At 43.4% G+C, this 15,347-nt stretch overlaps 1 protein-coding gene across 3 annotated transcripts in view; it reads left to right on the forward strand.

The window, feature by feature from the left end:
• LOC144488545 (transferrin receptor protein 1-like) overlaps positions 1-15,347 on the forward strand; it is a 48,691-nt gene that overhangs the window by 20,957 nt on the left and 12,387 nt on the right. For all 3 annotated transcript variants that reach the window (XM_078206607.1, XM_078206614.1, XM_078206620.1), the window contains exons 8-12: positions 7,154-7,249; positions 8,914-9,053; positions 9,624-9,772; positions 9,938-10,054; positions 11,149-11,234. In XM_078206607.1, the coding sequence (XP_078062733.1) occupies positions 7,154-7,249; positions 8,914-9,053; positions 9,624-9,772; positions 9,938-10,054; positions 11,149-11,234 (588 nt within the window). The remainder of the gene's footprint in view (positions 1-7,153; positions 7,250-8,913; positions 9,054-9,623; positions 9,773-9,937; positions 10,055-11,148; positions 11,235-15,347) is intronic.

The raw sequence follows: 15,347 nt of genomic DNA on the forward strand, positions 1-15,347 counted from the left end.
GAAGAAGTTCCTCCTCAACTCTGTCTTAAACTGACCCCCCCCTTTATTTTGAGGCTGTGTCCTCTAGTTTTAACTTCCTTACTAAGTGGAAAGAATCTCTCCGCCTCCACCCTATCCAGCCCCCGCATTATCTTATAAGTCTCCATAAGATCCCCCCTCATCCTTCTAAACTCCAACGAGTACAAACCCAATCTCCTCAGCCTCTCCTCATAATCCAAACCCCTCATCTCCGGTATCAACCTGGTGAACCTTCTCTGCACTCCCTCCAATGCCAATATATCCTTCCTCATATAAGGGGACCAATACTGCACACAGTATTCCAGCTGCGGCCTCACCAATGCCCTGTACAGGTGCATCAAGACATCCCTGCTTTTATATTCTATCCCCCTCGCAATATAGGCCAACATCCCATTTGCCTTCTTGATCACCTGTTGTACCTGCAGACTGGGCTTTTGCGTCTCATGCACAAGGACCCCCAGGTCCCTTTGCACGGTAGCATGTTTTAATTTGTTTCCATTGAGATAGTAATCCCATTTGTTATTATTTCCTCCAAAGTGTATAACCTCGCATTTCTCAACGTTATACTCCATTTGCCATATCCTCGCCCACTCACTCAGCCTGTCCAAATCTCTCTGCAGATCTTCTCCGTCCTCCACACGATTCACTTTTCCACTTATCTTTGTGTCGTCTGCAAACTTCGTTACCCTACACTCCGTCCCCTCCTCCAGATCATCTATATAAATGGTAAACAGTTGCGGCCCGAGTACCGATCCCTGCGGCACGCCACTAGTTACCTTCCTCCAACCGGAAAAACACCCATTTATTCCGACTCTTTGCTTCCTGTCGGATAGCCAGTCCCCAATCCACTTTAACACACTACCCCCAACTCCGTGTGCCCTAATCTTCTTCAGCAGCCTTTTATGGGGCACCTTATCAAACGCCTTTTGGAAATCCAAAAACACCGCATCCACCGGTTCTCCTCCATCAACCGCCCTAGTCACATCTTCATAAAAATCCAACATGTTCGTCAAGCACGACTTTCCCCTCATGAATCCATGCTGCGTCTGATTGATCGAACCATTTCTATCCAGATGCCCTGCTATCTCCTCTTTAATAATGGATTCCAGCATTTTCCCTACTACAGACGTTAAGCTGACCGGCCTATAGTTACCCGCCTTTTGTCTCCTTCCTTTTTTAAACAGCGGCGTAACATTAGCCGTTTTCCAATCAACCGGCACTACCCCAGAATGCAACGAGTTTTGATAAATAATCACTAACGCATCCACTATTACCTCTGACATTTCTTTCAATACCCTGGGATGCATTCCATCCGGACCCGGGGACTTGTCCACCTTCAGTCCCATTAGTCTACCCAGCACTGCCTCTCTGGTAACATTAATCGTATTAAGTATTTCTCCTGCTGCCAACCCTCTATCGTTAATATTTGGCAAACTATTTGTGTCCTCCACCGTGAAGACCGACACAAAAAACTTATTTAAAGACTCAGCCATATCCTCATTTCCCACTATTAACTCCCCCCTCTCGTCCTCCAAGGGTCCAACATTCACTCTAGCCACTCTATTCCTTTTTATATATTTATAAAAACTTTTACTATCATTTTTTATATTAATTGCTAGCCTAGCTTCATAGTCTATCCTTCATTTCTTTATCGCTTTCTTAGTCTCTCTTTGTTGTTTCTTAAATTTTTCCCAATCACTTGTTTCTCCACTATTTTTGGCCACTCTGTACGCAGCTGTTTTTATTTTAATACTCTCCTTTATTTCCTTCGTTATCCACGGCTGGTTCTCCCTTTTCTTACAATCCTTGTTTTTTGCTGGAATATATTTTTGCTGAGAACTGAAAAGGATCTCCTTAAAAATCCTCCACTGTTCCTCAGCTATCCTACCTGCCAGCCTGCTCTCCCAGTCTACCTTAGCCAATTCATCCCTCATCCTATCATATTTCCCTCTGTTCAAACAGAGGACACTGGTTTGAGACCAAACTTTCTCCTCTTCCATCTGAATCAGAAATTCGACCATATTGTGGTCACTAGACCCAAGAGGGTCCTTCACAATAAGATCCTTAATTCTACCTACCTCGTTACACAATACCAGATCCAAAATAGCTCGTTCCCTCGTCGGTTCCGTAACATGCTGTTCAAGGAAACTATCCCGACAGCATTCTAAGAACTCTTCCTCCATTCCACCCTTACCGACTTAAGTCTGCCAGTCAATGTGCATGTTGAAGTCCCCCATGATTATTGCCGTTCCGTTTTTACACGCATCCCTTATCTGCTTGTTTATAGCCCTCCCTACCTCAACATTATTATTTGGGGGCCTATATACCACACCTACTAGTGTCTTTCTCCCTCTACTATTCCTCATCTCTACCCATAATGATTCCACGTTTTGTTCCTCAGAGCCTATGTCATCCCTCAGTACTACCCTGATATTATCTCTTATTAATAGCGCGACCCCACCACCTTTTCCTTCCTGTCTATTCTTCCTAAACGCCTGATACCCCTGGATATTCATCTCCCAGTCCTGGTCACCTTTCAGCCACGTTTCTGTAATGGCCACTAGATCGTACCCACTTGTGCTGATTTGCACCATCAACTCATTCACCTTGTTCCGAATGCTTCGTGCATTCAGGCAAAGTGTCCTTATTCCAGCTTTTATCTGGACCCGCTTTGATGAGTCGCAAACACCCTCTCCCTCTATTCCCTTATCTAAATTACCGCCTTCATTCACTTGCACCCTCTCCTCTACCATTAATTTTGTAATTCCCCTTACCCCTGCATCCTCCCCCCCCATCAATTAGTTCCTTGATCCTAGTCAACTCTTCTAGCTCCCCTCCCCCCAACCTATCTAGTTTAAATTCTCCCCAGTAGCCTTAGCCAACCTACCGGCCAGGATATTGGTCCCCGTGTGATTCAAGTTCCACCCGTTTTTTGTATACAGATCACCCCTGCCCCTAAAGAGGTCCCAATGGTCCAGGAACCTGAATCCCTGCCCCCTGCACCAGTCCCTCAGCCACACATTCATCCTCCACCTCACTCCATTCCTGCCCTCACCTTCCCGTGGCACAGGCAGTAATCCTGAGATTACTACCTTTGCTTTCCTCTTTCTCAGCTGTCTCCCTAATTCCCTGTACTCCCTTTTCATGACCCCTTCTCCCTTCCTACCCACATCAGCGGTACCAATATGTACCGCTACCTCAGGCTCCTCTCCCTCCCACCTCAGGATTTCCGGGACGCGACTAGCGACATCCTGGATCCCGGCCCCAGGGAGGCAGACCACCATGCGAGAATCCCGCCTACCTCCGCAGAAACGCCTGTCTGTCCCCTTCACCATCGAGTCCCCAATTAATACCGCCTTCCTCCTCTTTTCCTTAGCCCTCTGAGTTACAGGGCTGGACTCCACTGCGGAGACACGGCCACTGCTGCTTCCCCCAGGCGGGCTGTCCCCCCCAGCAGTACTCAAGCAGGAGAACTTGTTGTGCAGGGGCAAATCCACCGGGGTGCTCTCAACCACCCTAGCCTTACCCTTCCTGGCCGTCACCCACTTGGCCTCCTCCCGTGGCCCTGGTGTGACCACCTGATGATAGCTCTTGTCTATCACCTCCTCATTCTCCCTCATCAGCCTAAGATCCTCGAGCTGTAGTTCCAGCTCCCTAACACGGTCCCTCAGGAACCGCAGCTCGACACACCCCTCACAGATGTGGATGTCCGGGAGGCAAGATGCCTCCAGGACCTCCCACATCCTACACTGGGAACAACACACTGGTTTCACACTCATACTGGACACTTTATGTCAAGTAAGACAGTGAAAAGTTAATAAGAGTGTAAGGAAACAGAAACTCACCCCTGCTCATCCAAGCCCTGTGAGCCAAAGCCCTGACAGCTCACTCAACTTCCCACTCACTCTGCTGCCCGCTACGATGCTGCCCGCTGTATACTTTGGTGCACTTTTAAACCCTCCAAAAACTTCCCCTGGCCTCTCCTGGCCTGACTTCCGGTTTTGAAAAAAACCTCCGATTTTAAACCCAAAATTAACCTCAGCCTGCTCCTGGGAACAATGAAGCTGAACCTCCAAGGTAAGCCCTTTTTAAACCCTCCAAAAACTTCCCCTGGCCTCTCCTGGCCTGACTTCCGGTTTTGAAAAGGCATTTGGCTATATGGGCAATGACAGGGTCAGGTCACAGATCAGCCATGATCTTATTGAATGCCGGAACTGGTTTGAGGAGTTAAATGGGCTACTTGTATTCCTATGACGAATAAATTATTATTTTCAAGAATTACTTGCATCATGAACTTGTGATTTTTTTGCATGGGTGGAGCTCTAATTGCCAGAAGAATTCCTAGCAGTTGAAAGATATTTGCTTGATTTTACTATAGTTAGTTAAAATGCTGCAATGTGTTCTATTCTGTTTCCAAATACAATTCTGTGGCAGGCAGGAAATTTGATATGGAGTGCCTAATTTTATTTACTGACCACTCTTTTTTGACTAAAACGGTAATGCTGCAGTGGTATCCTTACCACCTATCCTGCTAGTTGTATGATTCTGAATGAAACTTCAGTGAAGTCTTAAATGGCTTTGTATTTCTATCTGGAATGTTTTGCATTTTTTTTAGTTACATTTTGCTGGTGGCCTCTGATTTCTCCATGAAGTACAAATAAATAGTGTTGCAAAGAGCGGTGAAAGTACATAATTTTTGATATGTAACCAGCCTTCATAGGGTTAGGTGGGAGGAAAAAGAAAATAATGCTTCTGTGATATGAGGTTTTTATAATGTCAAATTTTTAGACTAGGTAGGCATGTTTTCCAATGATGCATAAATGCTGCTATACAGAATAGTGAAAACTTTACAGTGAAATAGTGAAAATTTTCGATTATGTAGCCAATCTTCATGAAAGGAGAACAATGCCTATGTGGTAAGAGATCTTTACATTGTTATTTGAATTCATGAATTTTAGTAAGTATAACTCCATCCAAGAAAACATTCATTGAATAAGCAAAACGTTCTCTTATTTAGCTTCTAACTCCCTATCTATCTTGTACAATGATTTAATTATATATATCTCAAGGTTAAGAAATTTTGGTGAAATCTGTTTCCAAAGAAACGAGCAGAATTTGGGAACCGGGGTTTGTTGGAAAGACGAGATGTTTCTTGGTAACAAATATAAAGAAGTCGGGCAATGCAAAGCACATCAGCATTGGTAGAATGTATAATTGTAAACGACTTTATAACTGAAGGAATTTGTAAAGATTGATGCACAAAGATGATAAAGGTAAATGTTAAATATTTTAATATAGTTGTAAACGTTTATGAAGGGTTTTGTGAAGGGTAGGTCGTGTCTCTCAAACCTTACTGAGTTCTTTGAGAAGGTGACCAAAGAGGTGGATGAGGGTAAAGCAGTTGATGTGGTGTATATGGATTTCAGTAAAGCGTTTGATAAGGTTCCCCACGGTAAGCTATTGCAGAAGATATGGAGGCATGGGATTGAGGGTGATTTTGTGGTTTGGATCAGGAATTGGCTAGCTGTAAGAAGACAGAGGGTGGTGGTTGATGGGAAATGTTCATCCTGGAGTTCAGTTGCTAGTGGTGTACAGCAAGGATCTGTTTTGGGGCCACTGCTGTTTGTCACTTTTATAAATGACCTGGATGAGGGCGTAGAAGGATGGGTTAGTAAATTTGCGGATGACACTAAAGTTGGTGGAGTTGTGGACAGTGCAGAAGGTTGTTGCAGGTCACGGAGGGACATAGATAAGCTGCAGTGCTGGCTGAGAGGTGGCAAATGGAGTTCAATGCGGAAAAGTGTGAGGTGATTCACTTTGAAAGGAGTAACAGGAATACAGAGTACTGGGCTAATGGTAAGATACTTGATAGTGTGGATGAACATAGAGACCTCGGTGTCCATGTGCATAGATCCCTGAAAGTTGGCACCCAGGTTGATAGGGTTGTTAAGAAGGCGTACGGGGTGTTAGCTTTTATTGGTAGAGGGATTGAGTTTCGGAGCCATGATGTCATGTTGCAGCTGTACAAAACTCTGGTGCGGCCGCACTTGGAGTATTGCGTACAGTTCTGGTCACCGCATTATAGGAAAGATGTGGATGCATTGGAAAGGGTGCAGAGGAGATTTACTAGGATGTTGCCTGGTATGGTGGGAAGGTCTTATGAGGAAAGGCTGAGAGTCTTGAGGTTGTTTTCGTTAGAGAAGAAGGTTAAGAGGTGACTTAATAGAGGCATACAAGATGATCAGAGGATTAGATGGGGTGGATAGTGAGAGTCTTTTTCCTCGGATGGTGATAGCTAGCATGAGAGAACATAGCTTTAAATTGAGGGGTGATAGATATAGGACAGATGTCAGAGGTGGGTTCTTTACTCAGAGAGTAGTAAGGGCATGGAATGTCCTGCCTGCAGCAGTAGTGGACTCGTCAACATTAAGGGCATTTAAATGGTCATTGGATAAACATATGGATGATATTGGAATAGTGTAGGTTAGATGGGATTTAGATTGGTTTCACTGTTCGGCGCAACATTGAGGGCCGAAGGGCCTGTACTGCACTGTAATGTTCTATGTTCTACATTCTAAAACATTGTATACAGTTGGGTAAAGTCATTAATGATGTAAAGTTTCTTCTGCATTCCTTTTTTCTCAGGAATGCACATCACAAAATTAAATCACAATCTAGATTCTACCCCCATCCCTCAAAAACCCAGCCCCAATCTATTTAATCTTGAGCAGTTAAACAGAACTTGCCTGTAGGAGAGATACAGATACAAACACATTGACAGCATGTTGCTTGGAGTGGGTGGTCCGAAGGGAACAAAAGTATGATGGATATGATATGGTATGATCAGGATATGATATGGTATGATCAGGGAGGACAGTGATGTTCAGAAACTGGGAGGGGCGGATTTTTGGGCATTGAAATTTGTTAAGAGCCAAAGGTAATTTAGATGCTAATCTCTGGGCCTTTTGCCCCCGCTAGACTTGCCTTGCACCTACATACCCAAGAACATCACCTTGGAAGATTTGCCAGTAGTAAATTAATGACCCATATTTCATGTTTAAAATAGGTGATCAAAAGTTGCAAAATGATTAACTGGTGGTTATGAAATTATTAAGTAAACATTTTTTTCTTTGAGGTATCTAATGCTGAGAAGATGAAAGCGGGAGGTGTTCTAATCTATCCTGATCCAAAAGATTATGATCTGAATGAAGACTTGGCCATGTTTGGACATGTAAGTATGTATAGGGAAAATAGAGTAGTGACATTGTTACTGGACTAGTAATCCTAAACTAATGCTCCAGAGACAAAAGTTCAAGTTAGGGGCGGTGGTGGCATGACCTAGGGTAGTGCTTGTGGTCCCGGATTCAAATCCCACTATGACCGGTGAAATTTGAATTCATTTTTTAAAAATCTGGAATTGGAAGTCTAATGGTGACTGTGAAAACCATTGTTGACTGTCATTAAAACCCATCTGATTCACCAATGTTCTTTAGGGAAAGAAATCTGCCATCCTTACCTGGTCTGGACTACATGTGACTCCAGATCCATATAATGTGGTTGACTCTTAAATGCCCTCTGGCTGAACAAGCCACTACAGTTCAAGGACAACTAGGGATGGGCAATAAATGCAGGCTCAGCCAGCGACATCCACATTCCCTGAATGATTTTTTTTTTAAATCCCATCATCTGGTGGAATTAGAGTTCAGTTAATTCAAAGTCTGGAATGAAAAGATGCTCTCAGTAATAGTGACCATGAAACTTCTGGATTATCATTAAAAATCCATTTGGTCCATTCATGTCCTTGTAGGAAATGAAATCGAGACTACATGTGACTCCAGAATAACAGCAGTGTGGTTGACTCTCTTTACTAACTTCTAAAATAGCCTAGCTGGCTACTCAGTTGTATCAAACCACTGCAGAAAAGTTGTAAAAGAATACGCATGACTTAAGCACCATAGACAGCAAAAGCACGCCCTGCCCAATGCTGCAAAGTCTCCCTCGCTAAAATCTGGGATTGTTGTCCCACAGACAGTTGAGCACAGCCTGATGTATTTGTAATTACAAAATCATATCTTACAGACAATGTCTCAGACTCGTCTTTCATTATCCTACAGTTCAACCAGGCATATCTATGGGGAGTTGTCCTGAGAGTCGTCAACATTAACTCCAGGACCCCATTGAATCTCATGACATCAGGTTTAACATGAGCAAGGAAACCTCTTGCTAATTCATCGCCTATCGCCTTCGCTCAGCTGATGAATCAGTAGTTTTCCATGTATAACACCACTTGGAAGAAGCACTGAGGTACAAGGGCACAGAATGTATTCTGGTGGGCTACCCCAGTACCCATAACCAAGAGTGTCTTGGTAGCACCACTACTGACTGAGCTGGCAACGTCCTGAAGGATCTAGCTGCTCAACTGGCTCTGCAGCTGGTGGTGAGGGAACCAGCAAGATGAAAGTGTGTATTTGACCTCTGCCAATCTACCTATCACAGATGTATTTGTCGATAACATTTGCAGAGATGAAATTCAATCATGTGGCACTACCATTGCAGAACAGACCCAGCAGCTCAAAGCAAAGTATCCATGAGGCACTGTGGGCCACCAGCAGCAGAATTGTATTCAACCATAATCTGTAACCTAATGGCCTGGCATTTCCCTTACTCTACCATTACCATCAAGCCAGAGAGCCAACTTTAGTTCAGCAAGGTAGTACCAGACGTGCCTGCAATTAAGGTATTGAAAACAAACTAAAAGGACAAAGGAATTCACCTCAAATCAAAGCTCATCTACAATCCAATACACTTCCCTATAAAATGTTTATTTTTGCTGTTAGGTAGTTGATCATTTTGGTGACTGTGTATAGTTAATAAGTGTATTTTTCTTTCTAAAAGGTTCACTTTGGCTTGGGTGATCCCCGGACTCCTGGATTTCCATCCTTCAATCACACACAGTTCCCCCCAACTAAATCATCAGGGCTTCCTGGAATCTTAGCTCACTCGATTAGTGCAACTGCTGCCAATTATCTTCTTGGGTAAATATGCAACACATGAACACCGATCCATTGAGTCCAAGAACTATTGCTTTTGGAAGCATTAGAAATGGTAGGAGGGATAAACAGCACCAGGATATTTACATTCCTGTGGTGGTCTTTTTCCCCTCGACTTCATTCAGTGACTGTTGCAGCCTCTTTATTAAGCCAGGTTGCTGGGACTTGTTTTGTTGTCTTGATAAAGATCAGCTAACCTGGCACAGAGGAAGGCTCAAAACTTCAGAGCTGTCTGGTCTGCATGGTTCAACAGCATAACCGCCTGCTGAGCTGTCATGGCCAACTTTAGTTATGTGGCTGATATTTACAGCTTTAACATATTCATGCAATGGTTTGCTGAAAGCCTGTTTGTATTGCACGCTCTATGTATGCTGTGTATTTAGAATTCTTAACCTCCTTTTCAAAGTTGACATTGGTTGCATTTCAGAAATGATCAGTTATGCAGGTTTTCTATATCTAATTAGGCCTCCTAGATTTATCCAGTTGTGGTTATGCAAGAAATGTCATAATTTGAAGCCTATATCCTCTTAGTGATGTAGCTGTCTTTTATTTTAGTAAAATAGGTGCTGCTGGCGCTTCACTTTGGGACAGCGCGGCATCCAAAGTTGCCGATGATATGCAAGTAAGGATGGAAGTCAATAACGTTGAAGCAGTGCGAGAAATGCACAATGTCTTTGGCATTGTTAAGGGTTTTGAAGAACCGGGTAAGTTCTGATGTCTAGCAGTACCTTGCTTGTGTTAGTTTGACAATTTGCCTACAACAGTGCATATTTTAATTTGCCTGTGACCTGGGGATAGTTTTTAATATTTGTATATTTCCCAATATAATGCACCTGCCTTTTTTAAAATCTTTTGTTCCTCCCTCGTAGATCATTATGTTGTGATTGGTGCTCAGCGTGACTCCTATGGCCCTGGTGCAGCAAAATCTGGAGTGGGAACTGCATTACTATTGGAGCTGGCTAGAGTCTTTTCCAAGATGATTAAAGGTGAGAATATAGATTTTTTTCAGGGATATAAAAATCCAATGGATCTGACTGTGCAAATTACAGAGGGACATGGGTGAAATATCATGCCTGCATAAACCTATTTATATGGAAATAGAAAATGTGTATTAGTGTAAAATAATTAGTGTCCACATGGCAAATGTGGCGGGGTGGCGTGGTGCCGCGCTTGATTCCAGCCTTGGGTGATGGTCTGTGTGGAATTTACACATTCTCCCCATGTCTGCATGGGTTTCCTCTGGGTGCTTTGGTTTCCTACCACAGTCCAAAAAGGTGCAGGTTAGGTGGATTGGCCATGCTAAATTGCCACTTAGTGTCAAAAGATGTGTAGGTTAGGTGGATTAACCCTGGTAGGGAGGATCTGGGCAGGATGCTCCTTTGGAGGGTCGATGCAAACTTGATGGGGCTGAATGGCCCCTTACTGTGCCGTAGGGATTCTTGGTTCTATGGTTTTCGACGCCTAGAAGTGTGGCACAGATCATTTGAATAGATCGAAGTTATAAAATCAAACTTCTGTTGGATCAAGAATACTTTTCCTTTTTGAAAAATCAGTTAAATCAATAAAACTTGATTTGTAACTCCAAAATTTAAGCAAACTTAATTTTTGTCCATTTTCATTGTTCTATCAAGATGAATAAACTCCACATGACTACTTGGGTTGGGGGAAGTCCACCAGTATAGTTTGCTTAATTTTCTGTCTGTACCTATCTTGTCTATTGTGAAGCTCATTTCCATGAATGGCAGTATGACTCCCATTTATGAGTAAGGGAAGGAGAGTGTGGAAGGTCAGCCAGATTTCACTTGGTGTTTATATGTCAGTAACAATCACCTGGATTGCCATTGGGAGTGGCAACTGCCTTCACTTAATTTCTCCTTTAACTGATCAATTTCATTGCTCTTACTATAGGTCTGTTTAATCTGCTCATATCGAAACAAGCACGACGCATGCTTCAGTGCCATGTTACTTGCATCTGTTGAAGCTATTGAGAGCTGAGTTAGTGTGCTGCAAGACTTTTCAAATGTTTTGATAACTGGTGAATTTCCTGTGGTTGTTTAATGCTATCTGTTTTGCTACTTAGATGGTTTCAGACCCAGAAGAAGCATTATTTTTGCAAGCTGGAGTGGTGGTGATTTTGGAACAATTGGAGCAACAGAATGGCTAGAGGTAGGAAAGTTTTGAAGAACTGCTTGAGCACACTGATCTTTGTGAATAGGTTACTTCAAATCCACAACTTCATAAGAATCAGAAAAACTAGGAGCAGGAGTAGGCAATTCAGCCCCTCGAGCCTGCTCTGCTTTAATATTTAATATGTTCATGGCTGATCTCATCGCGGCCTAAACTCCACTTACCTGCCCATTCAACATAGCCCTTCAAACCCTTACTAATTAAAAATCTGCCCACCTCTTCCTTAAATTTACTCTCAGTCCCGACATCCGTTACGTTCTAGGGTAGTGAATTCCACAGACTCGTGACCCTTTGAGAGAAATAATTTTTCCTCGTCTCTATTTTAAATCTACCCATTGTCCAAAAATTATGACCTCATGTTCTAGATTGCACTCACTATAAGAGGAAACAACCTCTCCACCTCTAGTTTGTCAATCCCCCTTATCATCTTGTACACCTCAATTAGATCGATCTTCTAAACTCTAGGGAGCACAAGCTAAACTGCCCAATCTCTCTTCGTAAGCCAAAACCCTCATCTCTGGAATTCATGTAGTGAACCTCCTCTGCATTGCCTCCAATTCAACTGCATCCCTCTTCAAGTAAGAAGACCAAAACTGTACATAACTTGTTTAGATGGACCCTGGGCCACTCAAACGTGTTGTTTTGTATAAAAATATTTTTTTCTTTCAAGGTATGTTAAAGGAGCATCATTCCAAGCAAGTCACTCAGTTGTAACATTGCTTTAAGTAGAAAACTGCAACCATCTTCAGTGCTAAAGGATAGTCAATGTTGGTTTGCCAATGTCATCCTTATTGCAAGAATGAATAATAGTCACATCTTCATTTTGAAAATGTGAAAGTATTAAAAGCATTGCACAAATGTCATGGTAATGTTCTTCTTGCTCCAGAAAAAATCCTCCTTTTGTTAAACATCCCCATGTCTTCTAGTCTTATCTGATGAACAAAAAAATGTAATTCCTCCTGAGCTTGTGCACTATGTTTGTAAAAGAACAATAAAATGAACATTTCTGTAATAGTAGCAGAGATATGAATCATAATTTATGAAGAGAGGCTGCATAGACTGGGACATTTTTCCCTGGAGTGTAGGAGGCTGGGTGATCTTGTAGAGGTCTATAAAATAATGAGGGGCATAGATCAGCTAGAAGTCAATATCTTTTCCCAAAGGTAGGGGAGTCTAAAGCTAGAGGGCATAGGCTTGTGAGAGGGGAGAGATACAAAGAACAATACAGCACAGGAACAGGCCCTTCGGCCCTCCAAGCCTGTGCCGCTCCCTGGTCCAAACTAGACCATTCTTTTGTATCCCTCCATTCCCACTCCGTTCATATGGCTATCTAGATAAGTCTTAAACGTTCCCAGTGTGTCCGCCTCCACCACCTTGCCTGGCAGCGCATTCCAGGCCCCCACCACCCTCTGTGTAAAATATGTCCTTCTGATATCTGTGTTAAACCCCCCCCCTTCACCTTGAACCTATGACCCCTCGTGAACGTCACCACCGACCTGGGGAAAAGCTTCCCACCGTTCACCCTATCTATGCCTTTCATAATTTTATACACCTCTATTAAGTCTCCCCTCATCCTCCGTCTTTCCAGGCAGAACAACCCCAGTTTACCCAATCTCTCCTCATAACTAAGCCCCTCCATACCAGGCAACATCCTGGTAAACCTCCTCTGTACTCTCTCCAAAGCCTCCACGTCCTTCTGGTAGTGTGGCGACCAGAACTGGGTGCAGTATTCCAAATGCGGCCGAACCAATGTTCTATACAACTGCAACATCAGACCCCAACTTTTATACTCTATGCCCCATCCTATAAAGGCAAGCATGCCATATGCCGCCTTCACCACCTTCTCCATCTGTGACGTCACCTTCAAGGATCTGTGGACTTGCACACCCAGGTCCCTCTGCGTATCTACACCCTTTATGGTTCTGCCATTTATCGTATAGCTCCTCCCTACATTATTTCTACCAAAATGCATCACTTCGCATTTATCAGGATTGAACTCCATCTGCCATTTCTTTGCCCAAATTTCCAGCCTATCTATATCCTTCTGTAGCTTCTGACAATGCTCCTCACTATCTGCAAGTCCTGCCAATTTTGTGTCGTCCACAAACTTACTGATCACCCCAGTTACACCTTCTTCCAGATCGTTTATATAAATCACAAACAGCAGAGGTCCCAATACAGAGCCCTGCGGAACACCACTAGTAAGAAGTTTAACAACACCAGGTTAAAGTCCAACAGGTTTATTTGGTAGCAAAAGCCACACAAGCTTTCGGAGCTGCAAGCCCCTTCTGATGTCTGTAGGAAGGGGAAGGGGTAGTGGAAGGGGCTTGCAGCTCTGAAAGCTTGTGTGGCTTTTGCTACCAAGTAAACCTGTTGGACTTTAACCTGGTGTTGTTAAACTTCTTACTGTGTTTACCCCAGTCCAACGCCGGCATCTCCACATCATGAACACCACTAGTCACAGGCCTCCAGCCGGAAAAAGACCCTTCCACTACCACCCTCTGTCTTCTGTGACCAAGCCAGTTCTCCACCCATCTAGCCACCTCCCCCTTTATCCCATGAGATCCAACCTTTTTCACCAGCCTTCCATGAGGGACTTTGTCAAACGCTTTACTAAAGTCCATATAGATGACATCCGCGGCCCTTCCCTCATCAACCATTCTGGTCACTTCTTCAAAAAACTCCACCAGGTTAGTGAGGCATGACTTCCCTCTCACAAAACCATGTTGACTATCGTTAATGAGTTTATTCCTTTCTAAATGCACATACATTCTATCTCTAAGAATCTTCTCCAACAACTTCCCCACCACGGATGTCAAGCTCACCGACCTATAATTACCCGGGTTATCCTTCCTACCCTTCTTAAATAACAGGACCACATTAGCTATCCTCCAATCCTCTGGGACCTCAACTGCGTCCAGTGACGAGAAAAAGATTTGCGTCAGAGGCCCAGCGATTTCATCTCTCGTCTCCCTGAGCAGCCTTGGATAGATTCCATCAGGCCCTGGGGATTTGTCAGTCTTTATATTCTCTAACAAACCTAACACTTCCTCCCTTGTAATGGAGATTTTCTCTAACGGGTCAACACTCCCCTCCGAGACACTCCCAGTCAACACATCCCTCTCCTTTGTGAATACCGACGCAAAGTATTCATTTAGGATCTCCCCTACTTCTTTGGGCTCCAAGCATAATTCCCCACTTTTGTCCCTGAGAGGTCTGATTTTTTCCCTGACAACCCTTTTGTTCCTAACGTATGAATAAAATGCCTTGGGATTCTCCTTAATCCTGTCTGCCAAGGACATTTCGTGACCCCTTTTTGCCCTTCTAATTCCTCATTTGAGTTCTTTCCTACTTTCTTTGTACTCCAATACAAAAGGATCCAGAGGGGCACAGGGTGGTGAGTGTCTGGAACAAGCTGCTCGAGGTAGTAGTAGAGGCGGGTACAATTTTGTCTTTTAAAATGTGTTTAGATGGTTACATGGGTAAGATGGGTATAGAGGGATATGGGTCAAATGCAGAGAATTGGGACTAGCTTAGCGGCTTTTTTTAAAAAAGGGGGCAGCATGAACATGTTGGGCCGAAGGGCCTATTTCAATGCTGTAAACCTCTGACTCCAAGGAACACAATCCACCAATGCCCAAGTGCTTGCCCTTGCACTAGTTGAGCAAATTGATAGTGTTGTTTGATTTTAATAACTTTGTTTCATTAAAGGGAAAACGGTAGTAATACTACTGGATTTGTAATCCAGAGGTCCAGGCTAATTCCCTGGGGACATGATTCAAATCCCACCACAGAAAGTGGATTTGAATTGATTTAATGAAATCTGGAATATAAAGCCAATCTCAGTAATGGTGACCATGAAGCTTTTCATAAATTGTTGTAAAAACCAATCTCTGCCATTGTTATCTGGTATAGCCTTTGACAATGTGGTTGAATCTTAACTGCCCTCTGAAATGGCCTCGCAAGCCATTCAGTTCAAGGACTATTAAGGATGTTAATTTTGTTGATTAAGGTGGAGAGGGATGTAAACAAGTAAAGCAGGCCTTACCTTGGCACCACAAGTCAGTTTAACTGATCCTCTTCTTTTTTCAG

The sequence above is a fragment of the Mustelus asterias genome, chromosome 3 (genome assembly GCF_964213995.1).
Source record: "Mustelus asterias chromosome 3, sMusAst1.hap1.1, whole genome shotgun sequence".
Classification (NCBI taxonomy): Eukaryota; Metazoa; Chordata; class Chondrichthyes; order Carcharhiniformes; family Triakidae; genus Mustelus; species Mustelus asterias.